General features: G+C 45.2%; 1 protein-coding gene across 1 annotated transcript; it reads left to right on the top strand.

Moving 5' to 3' along the window:
• Window positions 1-286: 286 nt before the first annotated feature.
• LOC142581812 (acid-sensing ion channel 4-A-like) lies at window positions 287-26478 on the top strand. Its single transcript, XM_075691262.1, has 14 exons — window positions 287-707; window positions 2133-2190; window positions 3986-4122; window positions 6593-6705; window positions 8397-8557; window positions 9958-10056; window positions 10616-10730; window positions 11633-11702; window positions 12647-12692; window positions 14823-14836; window positions 20428-20500; window positions 22823-22965; window positions 24750-24803; window positions 25889-26478. The coding sequence occupies exons 1-14, from the start codon at window positions 484-486 to the stop codon at window positions 25968-25970; spliced, it is 1389 nt and encodes a 462-aa protein (XP_075547377.1). The 5' UTR covers window positions 287-483; the 3' UTR covers window positions 25971-26478.
• Window positions 26479-27820: the final 1342 nt, after the last annotated feature.

A 27820-nucleotide genomic window follows, 5' to 3' on the forward strand; every position in this document is an offset into this window, starting at 1 on the left:
TGCGAAATGAAACAAAGGGAGAGAGCAATGTGGTAAGAAAGAAAGGGAGTGAGGTTTCTCACAAATTGATCTAATTTGATGTGCTGCATGGCAGGAAGGGGATTTGTGGAGTGAAGTACATCGGCCATACTGAAGTGTACATTACGGAAAGCTCGTGAGGCATTGACAGCGTATGTATCGCGCAAGCACGAAAACCTCGCCCTTAAATCGAGTACTGTCTCTGTAGCCTTCACTACTACGCCAGTAGATGACAGCGGGCAGTTGTCGTCTGTCAAGGTATTGCGATCGGCTGGTCAGGATCACTAATATTACAGACACGGCCGTTTTCCATGTAGTATATATCGAACAAAAGTGTTTATAAATGTGACTGCGAGCCACAGACGACGGAACAAGGAGCTTTCAAAAGGTTGTTGGGATATTATATGCAATTATGCGAGTGAAGACAGGGCGTACGCCACCTGTTGAGTAAACATACAGAATTTAATGCGTAAAGGCCCGTTCACTTGTTTTTATTTAACAGCCAGGATGAACTTGCATTCATCAACGGTGGTGCGGGTGCTGGTATGGCTGTGCTGCATGTGCGGCTTCTTGTACCAAACGTCGGAGATAATCGAGATGTACCGGCGCTACCCGTTCACGGTCACCATCATCGAGGAAGTGCGTCAGAACATAATCTTTCCTGGATTAACCGTGTGCGTTGAGAGCTGGTGAGTGTGCTCGCTCGTGGCTTGTCACGTCATGGGGCTGGGAAGCATCTTAGCTTTTATCAAGCTTTTTGTAATGAAGATTTCGATGAAATTTTGAAGAAGCAGTAATACGCTATATTTTCCTATTGCGTTTCGGAGCTCTTAAGCGTTTCTTGTTCTCGTGAAGCAGCCAACTGTTCGTAGGAAGCCAGTCGTCAGCCGTATTAACCGCACATAGTATTTTGGCAGGTTTTTCACAAATTGGCTCCTGTCCTCTTCACCTGAACTAGAAAAACTTGCAGGCTCCGGAACATTAGCTAGATCCAAACTCGTTATGGAATTGGAATTGAAAGAATTCTTACACAGATACGCCTTGAACTTTCAGAAATACAGCTTGCAAGTTTCATGGCACGCGCAGCTTCCTAATGAATTTGTTAAATGCATAATCATGCGTTTATTTTTGCCTGACCTGCAGGCCTAACTACCTAGAGCACGTAGCCTCGATCGCACTCAATTTTCCGGAATGCAGGAAAGCAGCCTCCAGGATCATGTTCGTGCTCTCTGTCAGAGGCTTCTCGCTGGAGGCACTTCAAACCTTGAGTGCGTGATGGCCGACCGCCGCCTCCTAGTGATTCTCGCTATGTAGCGAAGCGAGCCGCTGCGGTGGGAGTTAATGCACTCGTCGTGATAAGCCTTTGTTGTAAGGTGCAGTGGCTGACGCCCTGGCGTAGGGTGGAAACACCAATAAGCGGCGGCTGTGCGTTAGTAGCGAGCTACACCAATATAACTGTGGCTTGCCTGCCAGGCAGATCAAGCGCAGAGGTAGGCATTCTCGAACCAGTGGCATCAACCATATAGTGCAGTGTTGTACAAAGATTACCAGACTTGGCGCTAGTGCCAGGCGTGTGGTGCCAGAGTGGAGTCTCGAGCAATGGGGAAACGACTCCGAGTACATGGATTTGTCATTCATACTATTCACTGCTAATCTGTCTCTGTAACCTCCTTGCATGGCAATAATTACGCACGGTTAACTTCCTTTTTTTTACAATTGGCCTACTTATAATACTCGATAAACAAAGAAAACCGTTCAACATATCGTTTGGCCATGGCTAGTATTACCTCTCAAACTTCCGAATTTCCCGACACGCATACTACAAAGTGTTGACGTTTATTTATTCACTTCCAATTACGTAATAACGTAAAATAGAAAGGGACATAGAACAATTATTTGGGTAAATATATGTTGTGAGGTTAACAGCTAACACAACTGGGTCGCAAGCAACAGCAAAATGCCGCAATATGTTTTCTCAACAAAGCATTGCAAAATTGTGGAAAAATCTGTCATTACCACGATGTTTCGTCGACTACAGTGTGGTTTCCCTACAATATTAGCGCGGAACTCTATGACAAAAGTTAGGCAAGCTGCACCAACGATGTTTCTCGCAGGATCAACACATCGCGGCTGTGCGAGCTGTACCCGAATGCGTGCACCGTTGAAGCTCAGGTAACTGCTGTTGCGTCATTATTGCTTCTGTCCTCGTCAAACTATTTTTCCATGTGATATTACTTTCCTATAGTAACCAAAATGAAGGTTTTGGTGGGAATGACGTTACTAAAGCTACACAAAGTCTGCTTCACAATCCTTACATGTGGAGCAGACTTTGTGGAGCGGTGTGTGCCGTGGCTTCTGAGAGCAACGCCAACAATCGTTAACGCTAATGACTGTTAATCAAGAAATCAGCAGCGATTGATATGGGGGCGGTGGCCTGTGGCCGCCATCAAGCGATAAGCAATTAAGGTTACTATGTCTTACTATGCAGTTTCGACCATCGCTCTCTCCAATATGCGCTTCCAAGAACACTTCGTAGATTAGACAAGACCTGCAAACTTCTCTGTAAGGTTAGCATCGAGGGTTTGTTGGGAGCATAAGACTCGACGCTGTGCTCACTGAAGCGGCATTGTTGCCACACTCTGTTTTCAGTGACTTCTGCTTTGTTGAATTTCTAAGCAGAGTAAATTAGTGAAATAAAGATGTGGTCATATACGAGCTAGACGACCTGCCACGTAATACAAGGCTGTTATCAGAAACAAATATGTTTATTCACGGGCGCAGAGACAATGTATGGGGCTTTGTCGGTATGGAGGCGAAGGACCCCCTCAAGCGATCCTTGAATGGCTTTTCCCTTCGCCTCCTATCACGGGTAAATAAATAAATAAATAAATAAATAAATAAATAAATAAATAAATAAATAAATAAGTAAATAAATAGTATTCAAGGACGTAAGTCTTTATTCACGAGACCTGAAATACCATACCACCGGTGTTTTACGCAAAACGTGTGGAGGACAAATTTAAATGGCAGGTTAGAAATGGGTGCGTAATATTGTTTTCATGTTTGTATTATCTACCACGTTACCCCCTGGGCCAAGATGATATTACAGGGGAGGTGGTAATGGTTGTCAAAAACAGTACTTAAATATACAAAGAAAATAAAGAACATCAGAGTACTTAAGTTGAAATGACAAATAGCATGATACCTAACACATCATAATGAAGTTTGCCACAGCTGTGTAAGGTGGAAGTCGTGTCTTCTATACAAGCGATGAATTGGAGAAGCCGGCTTCATTTTGCAATAGTTCTCGGCAAAAAGAAATGGATGATGAGGGCGATCGTAAGGAAGAAAGCATTTTATATGACATCTCCTAAGCCCGCTGAATTGCTCGTTACGTTCAAACACTGGTGTAAAATTGAATTATTTCACTTTTATCTATTACATTATTTTAAGGTCTCGCGGCGTAATTTCATGCATGAAAGCTACGATGCTATTGCAGGCGTGGGAATGATGGGAAATGAACGTGCCTTTTCTCGCCCTACATTGAGAAACAGCGAATAAACAAGTGCAGCAAAAATTTATTTACCCACCGTGGTTGCTTAGTGGCTTTGGCGTAGCGCTGCTGAGCACGAGACTGCGAGATCAAATACCGGCTTCGGGGGCCCGCATTTAGATGGGGGAGAAATGCGAAACCGCCTGTGTGCCGTGAATTTTTGTGCACGTTGAAGAAACACAGGTGGTCAAAATTAACCCGGAATTCCTCGCTACGGCGTGCCTCATAATGGGATCGGGGTTTTGACACGTAAAACTCAGGAATTTGTTATTATTATACAAAGTTTATTTACATAATGACACGATTTACTAAACGGCGATGCCTCTTTCGCAAGCAAGTTGTACACATGTAATCTACACTGTACGTTGGCTTCTTACTGCGTATTGACTGCAGACAGCCCTTTGCTTCACGCAGACGCTGGCTGAAGATGTCTACCAGGTTCAGTTCGAGCCTGAAATGCGTCAGCGCATCGCTTTGGAGCAGCGCGACCTGTTCCGTTGCAGCATGCGCTCCACTGTGAGCTCCTGCTTCTCCTTCAACTGCCTCGAAGTGTGAGCAGCTTTGTGATTGCACCGCTGATACAGCTGTAGTGTGCGGGCCTGTCTCTGCAACGGTAAAATGAAAAGAAACTTTGACATTCACACCTGACGGCGGCAAAGTGCGGTAGGAAAACTTCTTGCACGGGAGCGTGCCGAGGGCTCGGGCTCTAAATAAATATTCAGTGCACTTATATATATATATATATATATATATATATATATATATATATATATATATATATATATATATATATATATATATATATATATATATATATATATATATATATATATATATATATATATATATATATATATATATATATATATCCGACTGCACTGAAGAAGAAATGTGTCGGTAAAGTTGACCCAAATGAATTTTGAATCTTGAAACCGAGAAACATTCTGTTAAAAAAATTGAAGAGATTTCTGCCGCCCTTCGCGATAACTGATATCTGCAGCAGCGAAAAGCGGCTTACAACGTACTATCTCTGTCAAAACCACCCCAGCCTATATTCACCGGCCTGCTAACACCGGCGAGGGTCTTATATGCGTTCCATAAGGACGGATGTGCTTTAATAAGCTTCTCTGCAATACATATCTCCAATAAGGTGGCATTATTTAGCATGCGAAAATAATATCACCAAGCGAAGGAGGATAGCATCTGAGATTATAACAAAGCGGGAGGCGCAGGATCTCCAAGGCGTCCAAGGGGCCAACGGGGACACCAAGCCCGGACGGGTCCATGGGTTGGGGCCATCGAGGTCGGTTCGTGCCGGGAGGTGGTCACATACAAGAGCGGCTAGCCGATTTTACGCACCCCGGGCACGCGGAGGCCTCGAGGAGGCCCTAACCAACGTACTAGTCCGGATTCCCCTTTTCGTGTCCCCCTTGGTGCCCTAAAGGCGCCGTCAATGTATACTATGCAATGACGTGTTTAATACTGCTTTGTATTACAGGGAAAAAAATTATGGAACGCTTATAAGATTCTTGTTTTAACGTCACCTAACAAGGCGACTGACATCCACGAGAAACAGTGTCGTTATTTTGTTGTTTACTGTTCTCAGTTTCTTAATGGACTGCTTTCTGCTTCTGTTAAACTCTTGGAGCTGTGCGGTTCCCCGCCAAGCTGTTGTCGACATGCGCGTCCGGCCGCCAGTTGATGTCGGCTGCGCCGCTGCCTCCCTCCACCGTGCCCGTTCGGACCGGCCACCGACGACGGCTTTCCCGTGGATACCACAACCAAGACAGCTCTTCGCCGTAAAAAGTCTATCACGTCTCCGGCGTTAAGCTGCAGCCTTCGTGGCTCGTGGGTGGCAGCTCCCATACAATCCCTCGGCACGTTTGCAGGTCCTTCGGTGGCACCAACCTTGCATTCTTGCTCTTCGTACGCGCTTCACCCGATACACGAGAAGTCCATCGCCATACAACGCAGTATGCGAAAGCACACAACACGCCGCCGCGTGCCTGTCCCGACATTGCGGTGCCGACAACTCCTTCGCTAGAATAGCGCCACATGGCGTCTGTAAGAGCACACCTGAGAAGTTCCTGTGATGGCTGTTGGCGATGGTATACTGTGTACGTGTCTCTAAATCTTGCTAGCACCCAGTCGTCGACAGTTGCTAAGTATAATTTGATTTTGATATTCCGAACAACTTCTTCAATGGGAAACCGAACAAACGAGCAGTTTAATGCAATATAAACTGCAAGTACGCACAACGCACGAGTGTGAGCGAATGTCATAAACCGACGCGCTATCGATTAAAAGAAAATTGAAAGGGAGGAAGAAATGAGAACACTACTGCTGATGATTACACTAGAACTCGACGCGACATCGCTGCGTACCCTAGTCGGTGCTACTTGTTTCAATCCTCGCACTTGGTTTCCTTGACTGAACCGTTCTAACGCCATACGCAGTGACAATGGTGGGCCTAGAAGCTAAGACACCTTGAACCACATTTTGCGCGCTCTCATTCTAATTTGATCAACATCTCCTTGCACTACTATCATGGTGATTGCTGATTCCTTTAGGCGCTATAGGGACAGGTTCTGATAAAATAATTATTTAGCAAAATAAGAAGTACAGTCATGTGCAATAGTCTAGAGACCATGGCATCTGTTAAAAAAAATATTTCTTCTAGTCCAGCCGTACAACTTGAAATTGTATTAATGCATGACGCGGGTAAAACAGACCTAAGTAGGCAGTTCCACTTGATTTCAGCTTTTATACCGAGGTTGCGAAGAGAAAAACATTTTAGCGGTACCTGTGTTCCTCAGACTTTTGCACTCGACTATACGTAATGGAACCGCATTTTCTCTCTTTGGTTGAATCGAGAGACAACCTGCCTACCGGTTGTGCATTTTAGATTGCACGATATCCAGATGAGTTTCCCTAAAGAAAACATTACTGCGCAGGACAGCGTTAACTTCAAAAAAGAATTAACGTACAAGAAAATTACAGTTTTTCATTGGTTATTTGCAGGATGAGGATGACGTATTTCCGATCCCCAGCTTCCATGTGTTACACGGTGGACGCGAATCAGTGGGCGGACCGGAATCACCGCTTTCATAAATGCAACGTGCCTTGGACCTGGGGTTAGTGCTTTCTTTTGGGCACTACAGTGCCATATTAGATGGTTTTCTAGCTTTGCAGTTATCCGCCTTGCTCTGTGTACATCGGCAGTGATGACGTGGATGGGGCAACATTGTATGGTGAGAGAGAAAGACGGGATAACTTATATATTATATATATAGGGGGTTTCTTCAAAGTTCAGCACGCAGGACTCGATGTACCATATGCAGGAAAGAGACGACGAACCTTTTGGAAGTAAGCCGTGTTTACTTAATATACTGTACTCTGACGAAGGCCGTGTTTGGACAGTGGATGAACAAACAACTTGCCGCAAGTGGGGAACGGTCCCACAACCTTCGCATGTTTGTTGTTTTTTCATCCACTTTCATTTCCATTAATTTATCGTTTCTTTATTTCGTTTATTAAGCACAAGTAATTTCCCCTATGTTGTCCTCGGCGTCAGTGTTTGTTGGCTTCTTATGAATGACTAATAATTGGGGCCCCTCGGTTAACCCCCTTCTCGTTTGCTACATAACGAGGGTCTCCAATCGGGCAACATTGATGCCTTCTGGTAGCATGTGTGGGTTTATTGACCGGTTGCCTTCACCCAAAAAGATCACGTTCTCGTGATGCCTGCGGCAGAAAGGATGTTCTACATCCGCCACCAAGGTCTGTGAATGGTGGCACTGGCTAACACTCCCAGGGTTCTACTAGGAAACATAAATAAATAAGTGGAGGGGGAAACAGCGGCGCGGTAGCTCAATTGTTAAAGCATCGCACGCGAAATGCGAAGGTGCATTGAATCACGTGGCAGTAGGAAAACGGAAGATGCAAATGAAAATACAAAGGAAGCATATAAGTGATTAAAAGAAACCTGTAAAGGAGTAGTCAGCCTTGCTAGAGCAAACTGATAAATCTTAGGTGAAATATAAAAGAGAACTTGAGAAAGAAATACGACAGATCTTGTACACAAATATAAGTAATAGTAATAAAGAAATAAAAACGAGAAATAAATGGTGGTTATAGGGAAGAGAGTCACTAAAATAGGTAAACATTAGCACAGAGACCCTAAAGGGTGAATGCGACACGACTGCGCGTTAACTTGGCGCGAGATTAGAAAACAGAATGTTCCGACCTCGTTGTTTGTGAATGCGAAACCGACGGCAGAACAGAAAAAGAAAGTGAAAAGTCGATTCCACTTAATTAAAGGCATAGCATATGTGAGACAGCGCTATACCAGACCGACGTGCGGAGCATTCGCCATTACGCAATTGCAGCAACCTCGTCGTATGCATATTGACAGATCGTGCCGAAAGCCTAAGTGCCGAGAAAAGGGATGGCTTTTGTTCGTCAGCATTTGTTCGAATGTCGGCTGAATTCCCATCATTTTACCGAACGTTTTACCAAACGTTTTGCAGCCTGACTGCTTGAAACGATGTAGTAGCCAGCTAGTAAGTGACCTGACTTTCCTGACGTTAGAAATATCTGTAACCAGCAGTTGCTGTATAACAAGTAAAGCATTTTGCCTTTTTTGTGAGCGTTGCGGTGTGCTTGGCACAGTAGTCTTGAAAGTGTCATCACTATGAAGCCGTCAATGCAGAAGTTCACAGTATCGTAGCTCACTCGCTTGACACGTTCACGTCTTATAAAGGGATCGGTAGCGCTGTAGCTGGCCGCGCGATGTTGCGTTAAGAGTGCAGCTGTGAATTTGCAGAGCTTTCTCTCCGCGCCGCGTGGTCGCCGGCCAAAGTTCTGCAGCTGCAGAGTACGGACAAGCTACCCCTGGTCATTCACCGGTCGGAGACATGTCCACCAGACAGACTATCATCCATCACGGTCAAGCCGGGACTCACGTATACTGTCTCCGTGGCACAGGTGCGCTGCTCGCCGAAGAGACTGCCTGTACTTGTCTGCCGATGTTAGTATAGATATAATATAGTATCACACACACAAAAAAAGTCAAAATCATTGGCGTGATGTTCTGGCTTTGTTTTAAGCGCCACTGAACCAAGATAGACTTGACGAATCCTTGTTTCTTAATATTAAATAAGTCTGCTTTTACAAAAGTACAAGCAATGACGTAAATAGAACCTTGAATGACTCTTGCGGGCGGTGTGACCGAAGAAAGCAGCCAAAGTAAACTGAGCGCAGATACAACATTTAACACGCTCTGCACTTTTTAACAACGCCGGTCAAGGTCACTTTGCGCGCTCCAGCACATTTGGCTGCGAACTCGATTCGCAATTTCCTGGTGGATCACAGGCAAGTAGTGGGCTGGGAGGCAGTGATTACTCAGGCGAAGTTGCGACACTAGAAATTGGGAGGAAAAATGAAGATAGCCATGGTAACCCAGAGTCAACTACTTTTCTCAATAGCCTATTTTTTGATGTCACACTTGAAGCGCATACCTCAGACGCACTACGCGTTACACTAGCTGCACCTCTCCCCACTCATTAGGTATACATCCGCAATCACGCCCTTTAGATTAACTCATATTCTGTCCAGATATCATCCGCCCTAAACCCTCGTTCTCGGTCAGAAGCTTGGTCGGATTTCACTTGTTCTGTGCTGCGCTCTCATCCATTTACCTCGTAGTAGTATTTCGCACATCGGTTTACTCAGCATCGGTAAGCGAAGGAACCGCCTTTACCTTCGTCGGGTCGTGTTAAATTCCGCTTCTTACGAAGAGGTGTCGCCGTTGTATCAGTGCTGCCTCGACATGAGTGCGTCGGTTGGACGAGTTTGGCGGCACCCCATTCGGCAGTGAAGTCAGCGCCACCTCACGAGAACGTCTGTGGCTTCTCAATGCCGCATCATGATCATAGCTCGCGCTAGCTTGTCGAGCTGGATGCTGATGAGAGCGTTCACGTCAGTGCCGCCGCATGCGGATGCCTAATAAGCGAAATAAAATTGAAATACACCCCCCCCCCCCCCCCCCCCAGCCTTTCATACCAACCCCCGCCCCCGCCAACCAATACAACCCCCGCCGGCCTTTCTTCCTCGCTGCCGGGTTGTATGTGGCGTCAGCGACACCAGATGCGATCAATTTCGAGCGCAACTGCCTCGCCGACTCACAGAATAGGCGTCCCGTTTTGTTTCCCTGCCCACGGCAACGTAGTTACGCGACGCCCGGCCATCCTGTACAGTCATGACGAAATGCACGTTAGCTTACTGGTGTCTTAGCTTGATATGTAATGTGTTGAAGCTATTTTGGCCATGCACGTGATAGGCTGGTTCCGGACTTCATCGTCGTCTTGTATTCTGTATTATTTCAGCAAACAGTTCGTCGCCTGCCACCTCCATTCGCATCAAAATGTTCGGATTACAAGGCCGCCGGAAAGAAGGACGAGTTCCTGGGCTATCTAACTCAAGATGTATGTTGCTTGACGTGTGTCATTCAGTATATTACGTACGTGGTGTTTTAGTTTTGTCCATAACAGACCTTAAATATATGCCCAAGGCAACGTGGTAATAATCATACTATAAACAGCGCAAGAATGGGACGAAAACACAAGGAGAAGACGACACGTAAAAATGGTTTTCTGTCACAACAATCAGTGACAACGTGCTCACCGCTTCTATGTGTTAAGAAGGACCTGCTTGTAGCTGCAGCGATCACTAACGAGATAACACGCACGAATATACGCAGCAGTTGATGCGCGCCTCGAGAAAATATTCGAGGCCTACGGGTGCGTCGACAGCCATCAACGCCTAGTTCAAGAGAGAGTAGGTGCTCAAAACACGCACTGAACCACTAAGGTGAAGAAAAAAAAACAAGAAGACAGACCGAATGAAATAAAGAAAACCAGAAGTAAGAAACGAAAGAGCCAGTCAAGATGACAGCTTTTACATTTCGCGAGCATCTATCAGTACGTTATTTTGGGAGTGCGGGGAACTTCTTCAATTCCTACTTTGGCTTATTTTGCTTCACAGTTGTGCATTCAAGAGTGCCTCATAAAACAAGAAATGAAAACATGTCGCTGCATCAGGCCTCAGCACGAGTATGGCTCCAATTTTAAAGCGCCGACGTGCAGTTACCAGAATACGGGTGAGTCTGACCGCGTGAGAACAGAAGCTTGAGTATGTGAAACATACTTCAGCTCTCTCTCTCCTGTTTTTGTTTCTTCTGCCGTTGTCATATATATCAACCACAGGGACCAGCGGTCCGTGTTGCATCGCACGCTTCAAGGATGGGCACGCAATACAAGCAAGGACATAAAGCTACGCAAAAGACCAACTTTAAACGACTAGGATCACTTTGGACGAATAGATTACTCTGCGAAAATCTCTAATTTTTTTTTCTGCTGAAGAACCTGCTCTTTAGCCGGAAAAATAGAAGAAATTCTCTTTGTTGAATGTCGCGCGCTACATCGTGGTAACGACACATGTTACGATCTCATGACATTTTCGCGTATTCGGGTCACCTTTACGCCGGGAGAGGCAAAAACGGTTCCCACATTTAGTTCATCATTAAACTTAAGAGCTATGTGCTCTGTTAAAAAAAAAAATGAGTCAGACGCTGCCAATATCTGGGAAGTCACGGGAATCTGGTTGCGGTATTGATATAGGAGTGCTGCCCGTATTTAATTTTTACGTGCTTACGAACTTACCAACGTTATTTGCAATACTAAAAATATGACCTATCTGCCAAGCTTAACAAGGAATTTGCAGTCCTATGGGGAGCTGCTTGAAGTGTAATTTACATGTTGCTGTGGTCGTGACGCCGAGGTGATGTCTGCAATAGCTAACAGAGGGCAGTAACGTTTCTTCCGATGTAGATTTCCACGTTTCTTGGGAAACAAAGTTTGCTACGAAGGTGGAGACTTGAAGCGATCAACAGTGGTTGAATAAGGAATGCTGCTGTAACGGAATTCATTGTTCAATCCGGTTTCACCACTGAAGGTCTGCTACACAGTGTTTATTTTTTATGTTGCGCTTATTCTGTTCCAGCCATCTGCGACAAACAGATCACGAACAAGACTTTAACGAAATGCATGAAGAAGTGTGGAGCACCATGCGAGTAAGCGAACGTTCAATTATTTACCATAGAAAAGGGGAGATGATAGAACGTATTAGCGGGGAGGTTACGGCATGGAGGTCACCGCCCACAACAGCAAAATACTCTCAATATTTCGTTCAGACGCACGTACGTGCGCAAATACCACGCACGGGCCTCGGACACTGCAGCACACTTTTTTTTGCATTAACAATACCTTTCGGAAGTACTTCTTCTGGTGAAAATGTCCACTTGGTGAAGTAGAAGATGCACCGGCGCAGGGTTCTCTTGGTGGCTGCTCTTGATTTTTAATGACGTATGTATAATTGTAATTATGCGTTCTACGCGCTATTATCATGGTATGATGCAAACTTTATCCTACAGATTCACTAAATTCTTTTACCTTCCGTTATTTTGCATGCGTATGACGACGCTTGACATTCACTCATTGACATTAACTGTCATTCACTCATGCTGTTTGCCGCAATTAGCGCACAAGCAGCGTATTTCTAATGCGTGTTCTTCAGTGCTACCGCAGTTGAAAGACACCGTGTGTATACTTGGAAGCTGGATACGATGCAGCAACTAGAGCTTTTTTGGTAAACCCGCTGGCGCGAAGAAATATATCCCGTTATGGGCTATATGAACTCTAATTAAAATGAAATCGTAGAGTTGGCATTAGTGGCAAAGGCATTTAGGTTACGACTCAGAGTACAACTACACTTAAAAATAAGAGGACATTAATTTTTGCACAACATTCACGCCCGCTGCGGAAGTGTAGTGTTTATTAAAGTGCTTTTTTGAATAAGTTTTTTGCTAATGCTTTAGCGTGGCTTCCCTTGAAGCACAATTTTATATCCAGCCAGTTTATTCATGTCGCAAACAAAGACTAAAAATTATATCACTGTAACTTTCTCACCACCTAACTTAAGCATTTTGAATTAAATTGAATCAGTCATGTCTTTCAGAGAGACGTCGTACGATGTCCGTCTTACAAGCCTGGGAGAAGACCGGGTAAGTCTGGGGGACATGCTGTGCAGTTTAACAGGCTTAATTTTTTTAACTAAACCACAAATTTCGTATCCATGTTCGTGTTCTTTGTGTTCATTAAAAGGTGCAGCTGTTGCAGAATAAGATGACCGTTTTACTTTGTGTTATCAGGGAACTTACGAACGATGAACGAATTTTAGTTTCGAATTGGTGGAAAGAGCCGCGAAGTCGCAAAAAACAAACAAATCCGAGGACACCTAAACACTTCTTATGAGTTGTGAGTACGAAAACACTGATGTCCAATCAAACGCCGCTGAGCGGTCCTTCGAGTTATGAACTCCTCGCGGGCAAGCGAGCGCGTTGAGGTGCTTGACCAACGCCTCCTAAATAGCATTTGCTTGGCTCATTTTGATTTGACCTTCCCGACGCGCCGTTAGAACGCAGGCGCGGGCTTCAAAAATTATGGGGTTTTACGTGCCAAAACCACTTTCTGATCATGAGGCACGCCGCAGTGGAGGGCTCCGGAAATTTCGACCACCTGGGGTTCTTTAACGTGCACCTAAATCTAAGTACACGGGTGTTTTCGCCCCCATTGAAATGCGGCCGCCGTGGCCGGGATTCGATCCCGCGACCTCGTGCTCAGCAGCCCAACACCATAGCCACTGAGCAACCACGGCGGGTAGGCGCGGGCTTGCCCGGACAAAGAACCCTCCGAGAGTGAAAGCCAGGGTGACGTGGCGTCGCGGCGATGCCCTTTCCCCTTCACACAACACCTGGCGCTCTATTGCGTCAACAGGTGTTTCCTTTCGCCCGCTCGGCTCCGTCGAGGCGCGCTCGCGATGTGGCGACGCCTGCAGCCAATGGGAATTTAGGTGCCGTTTTTCGCTTATGAAGACGACAGGCGCCGGCTTTCTCGCTCAACGGGCCACTTGATCCTTTCGCATCAATTAAACAATTGTTCTTCTGCAGTTGGTCCAGACACAACTAATTACTCTCCCGGCGTATGTAATGGAAGTTGACACGAGAAACTAGAATAATCTTTGTTCAGCAGCTTCAACTGAGGCGTTGGCGACTGAGCGGAGTGTAGCATTCTGCTCTCCTCCGCGTACGAGTCAGCATAACCGCTTGTTCGCGATGTGTCACTCTGCGTGTACGTGCCCCATATAAAGAATTCACTGGCAGCCCATCTTTGCAAGACTGATGTGACTATATACCACATTCAGAAGTGTTTTCCGTTCGGCGTGCTTATTCAGCAGCATAGTATTGTTCAATAGGTCGCTGTCTCAGGCGCTGTGCTGAGCCTATCCCCATAATCAAGAACCCAGCCAACGAATTGCGCGGTATATAGCCGATTTCTATCTAGGCGTCTATGTGGAGACTCATGCGCTACCTTTAATGTCACGAACTGTTATGACAATACCGTGTGCCTGTGTTGGCTTAAAGATATACTGCAGAAATAATCAGTATTAGAGATCGGGTTAGTTGGCATTCCATAATGCAACTTCGTGGCGCGGAAATAAAGGACGAGACATAAGGTAAACAACGCTGTTGTTTCACCCTTATGTCTCGTCCTTTGTTTACGCGCTACGAAGTTGCATCATGCAGGAAGTAAGAGTAGCCGGCGCCACACATTGGCACAAACCTCTCCTTAAATATGGTTAATAATAATAAAGAAAAAAAAGTAGGCAAGTACCTGCAGCGAAGGCACAAGCAAGACGCATACAAGGCGCAGGAAGCTTTTCGTAACTTCTGCATGCGCTGCTTATACCTTAGCTGTTAGTGTCCTTGTTGTTCTCGCGAATTTTTTTCTGAATAACGAGCAACGAACATTTTCCAACTGCACGCCGAAGCTGCTAATATGAAGTCCCGTGGTGTGTGGTGGCGTGTATTCTGCCAAATAACGAGTGCGCAGTAACTGCAACTTTATCTGACCTGCACGCATTAGCCGTCGACTATACGGCTTAGCTTAGACACCCGAAATGGCTGACGTTAGAAGAGTTGTCACGTAGCCTCGACTGCTGTGCTATACTTTGTAGAACGAAGGGTTTCTGTAATAATAAGTCTTTGTTTCGGAAGTTAGAGACAAAACACAATATAATATAGATAAGGCTTGTGCTCGGGGGCTAAAGATGTTTGTGTGTCTGTTTCTTTCAGAAAGAGAAAGAAAGGTACGTATACACCCTTCGGAGTACCAGATTTCTTTCACTTTATTTATTCTAATGTGCACTTCAAGTCCAACCACTTCTATTTCTCGTACTTATTTTTATCAGCCGCTTCGCTCGACGTGATGCACTTATACCTTCTTTATATACCGAAGGTGGTTGAGACAGACGTCAAGTCACTAAAGCTGGTCTCGGCGCGTGAGTTCTTCATCCTTTACGTGAGTTCCAGCCAGGCAAATGATCAGCTTACAAAATTGCGTAGGTTCTCAGCATCAAGAGCGCCAGTTAGTTGTGTAGAGAGGATCTTTGATGTCGTGCTGCGAAATTGCAGTGCCTCGATATCGAGGACTTGGAGGCGAATAGTTTCTTTCTCAAGTCTATCCTGATGCTAACCAGCCTTCTTGCCGGGGAACAGCCAACGAGATAGTTCTTGTCTGTTTGCGCTGCGCTGTAGCAGCGTGACCGTACGCTAACGCTGTGTCTGCGAACCCTGTGCGTGTTCAAGCCCTGCAGGCCTAACGCATCAGCCTGTATTGCGTCTATAGTGAACCGGGGATTCAAGACTGAACGGGCGCCTTAACATTATAAAAAAAGAAACGTTGATTTATGAATATCACACTAATTAGAACGGTGTTTAGCTTCGTAATTTTTTGCATGTCGGCGCCGTAGTGCAGTTTTGGGGACACTTCAACCACGAGGACCGGTGTTGCAGCTGATATTGAACATGACTGTACATTCAAATTGATACTCCGGGAAGCGAGACCCGACAGTTAGCGAGATCACGTGTGTTTTACGTTGCGTTGTTTTCAATGGGTTGTTCAGCCTGCCTAGGTAAGAGGACCCCTCGTTCAGGTGGAGGAGGAGGAAATAAAGAGCGGAGGTAGGGATGTTAAATAGAAATGCGTCTGGTTGGCTACCGCATTCTGGGGGACAAGAAAGAGGGAATAGAGAGATAAGATAGAGAGAGGGAGGGAGGGGAGGAAAGCCACGGTGAGCTCGCGCACTCACGCGGAAGGCCTGAGCGAGTCAAAGGCGTTCACATAGGCCAGTCGCTCTCAAGAAAGACAAAAGTGCCTTCATAGCTTTGTGGTCTGTCAAGCCATGGGGACGGTCTTCAAGCGACACCTGCACACACAACGGCCGTTCCTCCAGTCGTCGCAATGCGAAAGATAATGTTTGTTTTTCCGACTGAAATCGATGACAATGGCACAATAAATGTTCGATGTCCTCTTCCACGCCGCAGACCTCGCATGCAGGACTATTAGTCATTCCATTCAAAGTAGTCTACGCTTTCATGAAGGCCACACTCAACCACAGCCCGTATGGAAGCGAAGCCTCGCGTCGGTGAAGCCCGGTTGGAGGTCGGTGTTGAAGCGAAGGGTGCGTCTTATATTTGGGGTGTTCCACTCTGCTAAAGAGAGCTCGCGCGCCAGGTGACGAAGCTGCCTTGCAGCGTCTGTCCTTGAAAGACGAATGCGAACGCTGTGTTGTTCTTGATGTTACTCTCGGACAGCCTTGTCTGCTTGGTAATTTCCACTGATTCCGCAATGGCCAGGTAGGCACTGGAAAATAATTTCGTGGCCTTTCTCTTTGACATCGTGGTGAAGTTTGACAATTTGGTATGCTAGCTGTTCGCGAGCTTTCCTTCGGAGAACTTACTGCATGCTGTCTAAAGCCGGTATCGAGTCGGAAAACACGGCCCATGTACCAGCACTCTTTTTGTCTATAAAGTTATGCTCATATGCAGAGCGGTGAGTTCTGCAGCCGTGGACGTCCGAACATATGACGTCTTGAATCCCAGTGTTGTTCCTCTCGTCGGTATAAATACAGCACATCCAGAGCTGGTCGATATAGTCGATCCGTCAGTATAGATGTGTACGTGGCTACTGTATCTCTCGTATAATAGGAGTAAGCTCAATTGTTTTAGTGCAGACGGTGGTAGATCTCACTTTTTCGGAAGTGCTGCAATTCATAGGTGTGCTTCAGGATGGCACAAACACCATGGAGGAGACACCGGCCTGGTCACAGGTGTGTACCACGATGTAAGTGAGACACGATATGAACTGGAAGTTGAGCTAAATGACGTGCAGGTCTTTTCAAGGTGAGTGCGGCTAGGTGGAAGCAAGGGATCCGGGCAATGCGCCTGACATGAGCAGGCATTTTCTTTGACTGCGATGCTCATCGTGACTGAATAATCTTGAGCACTGTCAATAGTTGCAGCCATTGACGTCCAGATACACATGTCGTCGGCGTAGATAGAGAGTCGAACGGCGCTTGACAGGCCTTCGTGTAGTCTAGTAAGGGCTAAATGAAGAAACATTGGGCTTAGTATTCCGTCCTGAGGGCCCCGCGACCACTGTACTATTGGGGTGTCGGGCCACCCCGGGTGAGCACCTAGGACAGTTCTCCATGTAAGACACAAAGGCTCTCGGAGATCCAGAGACTCGCAGAAACACATCCATTGTTGTGAAGCCAGCTTATTCATATTGCGTTGTATTTTCTTCTGTGTGCGTCTGGCCAATCTCAAATCATGAATGGACTTCGTGCGCCTATATATTCGCTCCGCACGGCGTCGAACTGCCCGAAGTTTCTCTTACTCGATGTCGAATTTGGTGTGTGCGGAGCTTCTCAAAATCGCATGTGTGGCAACCTGTAAGGCACCTTTTATTGCGTCCCCTAGGCTGGATAGTACAGCTTCTCTACAGCAGTCTTCGAGGATCGATATAAATTCGGGCCAGTCGATGCATTGGACGGCTCCGGAGGACTTGGAGTATTCAGCCCATCAATCCTGAGATAAGTTATGATATGGTCACTTCCCCGCGTTTCCAAGACTGAGAACCATTGAATCCTTCAGCTAAAAGCGCGACAAACAAAAGCTAAGATCGAGAAAGCTACTGTACGCTGTTACTCGCAGATAGGTGGGACTTCCATCATTTACCAAAGAAAGTTCTCGTTCAGAGGTAATGGACGCCAATCTTCTGCTCCTCAAATTAATCTTGGAGCTCCCCCAGATATAGCGGTGGGCATTGAAATCTCCAGTGATCACCCATGGCGGTGGAGTCGTCAAAATTTCCCGTAAGCGCTCGCAGTTTAGACGGCTTGACGGTGATAATTAGGCTCCCAGAATTGTGAGAGAGACCATGCTCTTTTTCACACTCAAACACGCGTACTGGTTTTCGTTGTCAGTTGACACGGGGTGATGAACATGCGTCAATTCACGGTGTATAAAAACAATAATATTGCTGCATCGTCCGTGGGTGGAGGACATAATTCACTCACACCCGGACAGTCTGATGGAAGATGACAGGTTTGGCTCACAAATGACAATAATAAGATACTGATTTATGAAAAGAGGGCGAAAGTTCTACATGTGCCATTGGACTCCGGATCTTGTGCATGCTTTAGCAGACGAGCTAGCGTTTAGCTACAAGCTCGCTAAGCAATAGGATATTGACTGCGCCATGAGACTATACACAAATTTGTTATGGCAGCATTGGCTGCGTTGGATCTAACCTTACGGGAATAATGCGACTACGAGTATACGTATACACGCACACACACGCAAGGGAGAAAGGAAGAGAGCCACCCAAGTCCACTCAGTAAGTTGTTTCAAGAACAGATAGAGATTTAATAACTTCTAGTTTTGTAAACGGAGGAGCTGTGTCACATAATTAGATGCATCTCAATAAACAAGTGCCCGGGAAATGACAGATTTGGCAACCTACTGTCTAACCATACAGGGTGTTTTTTTTTAGGCAATAGAGATTTTTTATAAAGAAGCTATAAGCGCAGCGCGAACGTGGCAATGTTGTAGGCGAGTCCCTATGCAAGGCGGACATATTTTGTCCCTAATAACGTGAGCTTCAGAAGAATAATTAAGAAAAATGAATTAATTATTTTATTCTAGCCTTAACGACTGTTGCTTAAATGGTGAAATTGAAGGTAGTCATATTTTAATGCACCCTAACGTTTCTTTTTAAATCTAGAAAGTCGTATCTATATAATTCAACATGTTTATCATAAAATTTCAACGGTAAATCCAGGCAATATTGAAACAGAGCGCCGCGGGAGCGCAGAAGTGGCGGCCCCGCTATCATGCCAGACCGAAACGCCCCGTGGTGACAAGCGCCAAAAAGCTGGAAACCGAATGTCTCGGCCAGTCACGGCAGCTACTGATATACGAGACGCCTTGCCTGGGAAGCGTGTGGGGCTGTGTGTCGTGTCAGGATTTGCCACGGCAGGCCATCATTCAAACTTCGCCCCACGCTTCTTTACGGGGCGTTGCCGTATATTTTGCGTAATGGGACCCGCTCAGTCTCCATATTTCCTCGATTGAGCTTCGCACTTTGATGATGAATATCTCAAATTAGGCGCGATTTTTAAGATGTTTAAAAGAGGGAACATGACTGTATCACGTCATCCAAATTTGCCATTTAGACAACTGCCGCCAAGGCACCAATAAAAAAGCTAATTAAACATTACTTTAATAATTAGCCTTCTGAAGCTCACGTCATGAGCTGTAAAGTATGTCCACCTCTCCTAGGAATTCGTATCAAAATATCTATATTGTAAAGAAAGAAAAGAGAACACTCTTTATTAGTGTTTGGATTAGGATTATGAACGAAAGCATTGCTTCTTTGCAAAGCCGTATCAACTGTTCTTGATACAAGCCTTTTGCAGCTTAAACAAGTTTTGCTGATGCTAATGATTGGACTTCTGAGAGGTTCTCCAAAATTCGCTGATTACCAGTGATGGGGAGGGGTGAAAAGAATATAGAGTTACTTCATACGCTCCCGAGGCGAGCATACACAGTGACTACAGAGATTACTTGGCACATCATACTGCATGGACAAGTGAGAGAGAAACGTTCTTTAGTGCATGCTAGAGATGTTTGCCTGTCCATACTCTCATATCATGCTACACCACATTACGGAGGTGGTATATGAAAGGACCAGTTCATACATAGTGCACACGGACACAACACACACACGCACACACAGTGGCAACTAACTAGAATGAGTGGTCCAGGCCAGTGTCTCTTATAGGAAAGCTAAGGACGCCTGATTGAACTATACGGTATATATAGGAGTCACTTGCCCGCAATAAACGACCTTGACCAGTGTCTGCACTGACAGTCATTCCGAAATCTAGCTGTTAGGCGACCACCTCCTTACCACTCCTGCACTTACGAAGCCACTAGCATTTCAACGCAGCTCTGAAATGCCGACTGCATGCGTGTACGTGCAAGGCTCACAAGGTGACAATATTTATTCTTGAGCCTATTTAGCTTTCGGTGATAAATGCGCCAAATAGGAATTATTATTATGTAACAGAAGAATAATTTCTGATGCATTTAAGAGGGAGAACTGCAGGGAGTGTACGTTGTGCCAGGAGGCAGTCAGTTGCCCTATCATGAACGCGAGGCTGCTTGCTCATGTTCTAGCAGGTATCTTACACTAGGCCGTACTTCAAATGACATGCTAAGCTTGCTTAACGTTCTTAACGAATGTGAACTTCTTAGGATTACTACATAACATTCGAGCGCGCTGTATTTTACTCGCATTTATGTGACGATCCTTTGATGACGTGTCTTGCAGGAATTCGTTTTCAGTGTACGTGAAGTTCTCCTCCGACTCTCAGAAAATTTTTGAGTACCAACCAAAGCTCACGGTAAGATTTTGAAGACTGAATAACACCGTCCTCAGTTTTTTATCTGGTTTCCTTACATCGAATTGTAGTTCTTCATGTGCAGGTGAATTCGAAAGTTGAAGGTAATTGTTCGAATAGTCGTTTAAAAGGTATCCGCACTCCGTATACCGGTGCAAATTGGAAAATAGTTTCTTTACTTGACTGGCTTTAGCCAAATCAGGACTTAACTCGCTTTTTTGGCGACAACGTCTGCAACCAACGTTGCTCTGGTTCGGGTAGCCCCGTAGAGTACGCTGGAACTTATGAAGTCTTATATGTATCAACACTGAGAACACGTGCTGCGTGATTACTATGTATAGAAATTGTATTGATGTGGTCGCATCACTACGCGTTTGTTGATTGATCAAGAGAGATTAATGTTCCTAAGCAATCGATGGGTTAAAAAAGGCGCGCTGCGATTTCTGCTGCAGCAGACGAAACAACGAAGCTAGTTCTTGTGCACTAGCTGCCGTGTCCTTACTGTGTTTGGTTGCCGCTGTGCAGCAGCAATTCTACAGGCACAAGAATTCGCATAAGTTGCCCAGCAGCTTTGAACCATTGGATGTTAGTATTCCTGTGATAAGTATTTTGCAGGTAAATGAAGCAGAAGTAAATAAAATGCTCAATTAGTCCTTCAGGACCCCCTTAACAAGGCGAATAAAAAAAAAATTCATTGGTCAAGGTAATTAGGTCTAAAAAATCACCTCCCAAGCATTCCGTGCAGATGGTTAACCAGCGAAGCTGAAACGTGCGGCTCCGGTGTTTATCACTAGGTTAACCCCACGGCTAATTGAACGACGGCTTGGTACGCTTCCGGATCCTCTGTACGCAGTTGCTGCTTGCTCACGGCTGCACGAGCATGTTCTTGTGCCCCGGCTGCAGCGTCGGCACGGCGTAACCGAGCTCGTTCCTGGTTCTGCTCGCGGCGTCGCTGATTGAAAGCTACCTGCTCTTCTGGAGTACGTATGGCGCGTGGCCTATTCATTTCAGAGCCGGAGAGAACCTGCTGCGCCTGTGCTCGGCTGCGATGGAGAGCAACTACGTCACTACTGGCACAGCCCATGGCGCTCCTCTCTTTCGCTTTGTTCTTTCGCATATGCGCATGGGGTAGCGCCGAAATATTTTTCGGCGTACAGGCGACGGACGGATGAATCGGCTAGCCATATATAGCTTCGCTGTAAAGAGGCGCCGTACCGGAGGAATCCGCATTTATTTTGATCACTAGGAGTTTCCTCAACATGCGCCTGCATGAGGCGAAGCACATCAGCGTTTTGCATTTTATCTCCGTCAAATGTGACCGTCGCAGACTGGAATCGAAACCTATGAAAATGTGTTAAGAATGCAGCAGAATACTATCACCACTAAGCCACAGCGCCTGTTGGTATTTTCAAGCTTTGTGCGGCATTGCATATTACTTTACACAAAGTCGGCAACTTTTTGCCTCGCTCTTATTGCCACGATATCTCAACCACGATATCACACAACCGCGGAACTCGAAGATACGGACAGAAAAATTGGCTGAAGCACAGCGAGTGTCTTACCATGCACCCTAGCTCAAGTGGCATCGTTGAACACATTCGCAGAATCGAAATATTGCCCATCCGCCACTGCAACTTGCTAGACGGCTTATCACATGACGCCGTCTGTTCGCTTCCCTGTGGTCCGGCGTGGAGCACGAAATCTAATGCGTGGAGAACTACGACACTCCACTTTCGTATTTTTTTCCGGAATGTAGTCATTGCTTCAAGCTCCTGGTAGATGCGTGCGCCTCTCCAAGTTTACAGATCTTCGACTAAGAATTTAACTACTGTCAAATCCTCTCCAAGGAAATCCTCAAAATGAAGTTAGTTTTATGAGAGCAAAAAATTGTCATTCGCAGGCAAGTTGTACGAAGAGGTTCGGGTTACTCTTAAGTTGACGGCAATTTTTTGCTTTCTTGAGAGTGAGTGATAAGTGAGTATATTTGCGCAGTTGTAGTAGTCGAACAGTTATCTGTGGCGTTTCTCTATGTAATATTTTTTTTGTCATCCACGATATAAGAATATACTGTGATTTTACTTTGGTGTTTAACTTTGTCAACTGGTAACATGATGTCATTTTTTTTCTGGTAAACGGCTTGCATCAGAGCCCGCTTTGGCTTATTAGCACGCCAAACATGTCTTCTGGTATGAATCTAGATATTTTCTGTGCGGCTTATTCACTGTACGAGTCACCAATACATTGTTTATGAAACTCTGTTAGCTATGGCGGTAAGGAGAGTCTCTTGGTTATCCTTTTTTCACTGTGCGTCCTTTTGTATCGTAGGTCATCGAAGCGTTCGGTTACATGGGAGGATACATCGGCATGTGGCTAGGGCTGTCTCTGTACTCTGTCATCACCAATGCCGAGCAATGGCTGAGGAGGTTCTTCATTCAGAAAGCTCTGAAAAAGAAGGCGTCTCTAGAAATGTTAGTAGCATTTTGTTTACTATAAACTCTTCGTGCGTCATGCTGAGACAACAAACAGATGCAGCGACTTTACTTGAAAATGTCCAAAACAAGGTCTAAGTGAGCTGTATGTTCAATAAATTACGACCCCTTTGCCACAACATAACAAAAATTGCACGTCTTTAGGATTTCGAACATAACGTTCTGAATGCTTTGAAATCATGGAGTCTCCTTGCACTCTGTATTGTTCGAAGGAAGTATTTAAGGCAACTAATATTTTCGAAGTTACTTCGTGCGTATATGAAACACATTTTCAATTGCAATTTTTTTAGAGGTTTTATGTAACTGTATAGCCTTCGAGTTAACCCTTTGCAAATACGGTAGACGCTCGTTAAGATGAGCTCAGTGAAGCCTAGCTTTAGAATATGAGGAATAATGTGGGAACATCTGGCGTGCCTCCTTAGACCTGATACATTAAAAAAAAAAGGCTCTTACATGAATTGCAAATTTGGTCAAGCCAAACTTCTGCAGCTGCCTCTGACATCTGCTGCTCCGCTGCGGAGGCGACTCTGCTGTAGCTACACGAGAGGCAAATACTGTTTTGTAGGACATAGACAACTCTGCCAGCGTGAAAGACGACGTAGAAACTTGCAGGACCGATACTATAAAATAATTAAGGAAGTCGTCAATGGACGTCTGCCGGGTAATAATTGCGGTGAGGACATTGCCCACGAACCACAAGTACCACTGCTGTGTGCACGTTATACAGTTGGTAAAGCCCAAAATGCTTGGCTCAGTTTTTTTCATCAATATGAGGGACTCGCAAGAATTCTTGGGCAGGCTGGTTTAGCACTCGTGACAGCGCCGGCAAGTAACAATTACTAAGATAGGTTTAACAAGAGTGCATAAAGCAACGCCTTGTACATAGCATGCGAATCCAATAAGTGTATCTCTCTACATCTACCTATTGACTCTAACGCCGTTCCATTTATTATTTTGTGTTTATTATTTGGGTGAAATCATATATCGTATTTTTAGTAATTGTGGATAAATTCTGTCAAAACGAACTGCTATAATATGCCAAACACTTTTTTCCCTTCGGCTTGGCATTTTTGGGAGTCTAGTGCACGTAATGACCAGTTGCTATGACTTCTGTACTTGCATTCATGTTGCGACCCACGTTTTCAAGTTTTCGCCACATGCACATATGTGCTAACGCGCGCTGCAACGGGAAGTCTTTAATGCAACCCAATCGACATACGCATGCCACGAGCGCACTCAATCATTTGTAGTGCCGTTGCATGTTGCGTGCACAGAATACCCTTTCTTTCAATTTGGGATGCCTTCATAGGAGCAACATTGGTGGACGGCGTCAGTAAAGCTGGGTTCACTCGACGGAACATATCGGCGCTCTAGACTGCTGCTCACCGAGCGAGTCGTGCCTGAGCGGTACCGAGTCACGTTGCGCCTAACTGCGCCGTGGGCGGGTAGTGTTGCTGGTGGCACAACTCCATCGGGCCTTCCATGCAGCGCTTGCATCACCGAAGGCCCCTGCAGTAAGCGCTACCGGAGACTGTAGAGCTATGACCAGAGCCATCGTTCTCACGCCCGTGTGCTTCATGCTCTATCGCGGCTACGAATAGAGCAGATATGACTGTGTTATAAATGTTTTTTAATTCCATAACTTTTCAAATGAAGTTTTAATAGCAGGAATAAGACGGCATAATAGTCATTACTAGCTCAGGGAATACTTTCAGCGCTTGCCTCACTGATTCCCGTGACCTTCTTTGTTTTTGTTTCTTCAGGACCAATACACAGCAGCCGCGGATTTTCACCACAGGTGGCTACCCCGCTTGGAGGTGAGTAGGCACGTTACCGAATGGATACAACTTATGATACGTCAGTCCATTTTGGGACAACCATTAGCGTATGCCAATATTTGAAGCGTGGTTTTTTATTTTATATATCTGGCAGAAGGGGAGAAATGCGCCAATTGGGATAAAATACGATAAACAATATACACCCTGTGTATTTTCGCTTGGCAAAATTTTCCCCAGATCAACGAGACAAATATCACAAGCGTGGAACACCGCATCAAGCAGACATCACATAAATTGGAATATAAGCCACAACCCCGCCTCTCTCCCCCCTACAAAATAAATAATACAAAAAACAACAACTAAAGTCGCCCCTCGTCTTATATAGTGATCTTTAGCAGACTGGGAGTCGTCGTCTGATCAAGATGAGATCAGAGAGGTCGACCTATATTTCGGTTTATACGGTACTTCACGGAAGTATTTGCGAACTTGTCTTTGACCTAACTGTTGTAGTCGGTGTCAGCTTTCAGACTGGTGTCTTTAACCTTCTTGAACTCATGACATATGCCAGAGTGTACAGCCAAAGAAGGTACGAAACATCCTTCGAAACAGACACAGGAGTTGTTCCTTAGTCCTCACTATCTGGTCAGGAGACAGAATATGTCACACAGTGTTGTGTTCGGGGACGCCTATGCATATTTTTACCGCTTAGTAGCTGGCTGTAGCATATTTTGAGCCCTCGATGGCCTGCAGCCAAAGCGTACGCTCAACGTGAGGCAACGGCTGCAGTTACAACTAGCGCAGAATAAAATATATTTTCAGCGAATGAAAATATTTCTCATAAAAGGGAAAGAACTCTCGATGTATATGTGTCGAAATGCTGTCACGCACTTCACAGTGCAAGGCATGCGAGAGAAGCTGCTTCGTACACCCGATTGGAGATAATGGCTTCTCCACAATGATGCTTTGACAACTAACGAAGTTAGGATTGACAGATGGCACGTATGCATGTGCTCAGCAAGCATTCTGCACTCGATGCAGTTGGTGCGAAATAGTTTGGCAGCTGCTGCTGCAGAACGCAAAGGCGTCTGGGTTGATTCACATTTGCATTTTTCCGTCTTTCACAGCACAAACTCACGTTCTGGTGATCTGGCAAGCAATCGGAATGTCGCCACCAGCGAGAAGACCTTGTTACAGCCTCGGTACTAACAAGATATTGCAGAAGGTTACAAAATATTGATAAGCATAACGCCTTATCTATTCAGGCAGCTTTCTTGCACTACACTACCATCTCCGACTGTTCATGAGGAGTTGATAGCGCTTTTGTTTCATACCTGCGTCGTGTTTTCGATGATTTAGGAGATGTTAGTTGTAAGTAATGTTTGCAGGCAGCGTAGCGGTGCTCCTAAACTGGCAGGAACAACTATCCTCGCTTCTGTTCTGCGTCAAGTACTGGCGTCTTAGAATTGTTGCAGGGTATAGCGAAATCGTTCAACAAGAATAAGCACATTAAATGCAGCTACCCTTCAGACACTTTACTTACTTGCTTGACTTTAAGAAATGCTTTACACTGTTCATTTCATCATGGATTGCAAATTTCAGCTATAAGTAGTATTGGCGCAACATAATAATTATTGTACACCATCACAGGCGTCCTACTCATATATATTATTATTCCTATAGCTGCTTACCCGTGGACAGTAAAATGTGGATAACGAGCTCGAAATGTATTGTATATATATATATATATATATATATATATATATATATATATATATATATATATATATATATATATATATATATATATATAAAGGTTGTGTAGCGTAGATTATACTGCCCAATAAAAGCATACATTGCTGCTTAATTTCTTTCCTAGAAAGGGCTTACGGCCCAAAGCCATTTTTTAGTCCTATATTTGTCTATATCTGCTTCATTGGGAGGGCAAAGGGAGAAAACAATTTTGGGAAAAAGACTTTTCTTGCTTCTCCCCCATGGTATTAAAAGAAGTCAGAATTTATTATATAGTAAACCATAAGGCGCAATTAATTGATCAATTAAAATATTTAATGCACAATGAGGTCATAATGCCCTCCTCCGGAAGGTCAAGTAGGCGTGCAAATCAGCTGGCGTTCGAAGGTTGGTGCATTAACTCTATGCATTCAGGCGACGAAAATAAGGATGCCCAATCCGTAGTGTGCATGCCAGCATGGTATGGCAGACGCAAAGGAATTTGGGCACCAAAATGAGTTAGATGCTTTTTTTTTTGCTTGGATCGGCGTTACTACAAGTCCAAGGCGTCAAACCAACCAATGGGAGCAGGGTACCAGTAAACCCCCAGCAGGCGACTTTCGCCCGCGTCCAATTCACACTCCAGCACAATGTCACCGTGGTCCAACTCCACATACGACCGTTCTGCTGCAACCACCTGAAACTGTGGTTTGCGAGTTGGGTGGAGGGCTTAATTCCAACTTCAAGTTTTCATTCTGAGACCACACGTGATTTGAGCCATGTTTTCACGTAGCAACGACAACCACGACAACAACTTTTGTCATCCATTCTAATTCCTGCCTTCGGAGGTGGCTCAAGGGTTGGCCAACGTCGTCCGAGTCATCGGGCGATACGCCATACCCAGAGGCTAAATGAAGCGAAAATCGGATTCGTTTCACTTTTTGAGTACAAACTTCCATGCCACATATAATTTTATTCGGTTTACGCGAGTTGTTCGATGTCGAGTAATGCGAAATATCTCCGAAGTCCATTCCTCTGAGTAGCAAGCTCGTTGTGCTGTGTTTCCGCTGGAAAGAGAATTCTAGCTTTTAGAGATGAGAAATGAGGAGCACAAGCCTGGTAATATTCTCATCCATCAATTTTGAGCGAAAGCTGGTGCAAACGTCTCACTATGTCTCTGCATTGGGGTTTTTGTCCATGGGCAGAGCGTAATTAGTTGTTGATTTAACGGAGTGCGAAGATGCTCTTGAGGATGGGGCGCCTCATATCCGTGCAGCGTTTTCTAAGGCGTAATTCTTTTCTTGGCGTCAAAGAAAGTGCGTCGTGGC

The sequence above is a fragment of the Dermacentor variabilis genome, chromosome 5 (genome assembly GCF_050947875.1).
Source record: "Dermacentor variabilis isolate Ectoservices chromosome 5, ASM5094787v1, whole genome shotgun sequence".
Classification (NCBI taxonomy): Eukaryota; Metazoa; Arthropoda; class Arachnida; order Ixodida; family Ixodidae; genus Dermacentor; species Dermacentor variabilis.

What these genes read in the sequence shown, in the direction of transcription:
- LOC142581812 (XM_075691262.1), top strand. Translation starts at nt 484, where the DNA reads ATGCGTAAAGGCCCGTTCACTTGTTTTTATTTAACAGCCAGGATGAAC. An exon ending in CAACGTGCCTTGGACCTGGG is followed by an intron (nt 6,706 to 8,396) that starts GTTAGTGCTTTC and finishes GTGAATTTGCAG; the next exon opens with AGCTTTCTCTCCGCGCCGCG. An exon ending in AAGTGTGGAGCACCATGCGA is followed by an intron (nt 11,703 to 12,646) that starts GTAAGCGAACGT and finishes CATGTCTTTCAG; the next exon opens with AGAGACGTCGTACGATGTCC.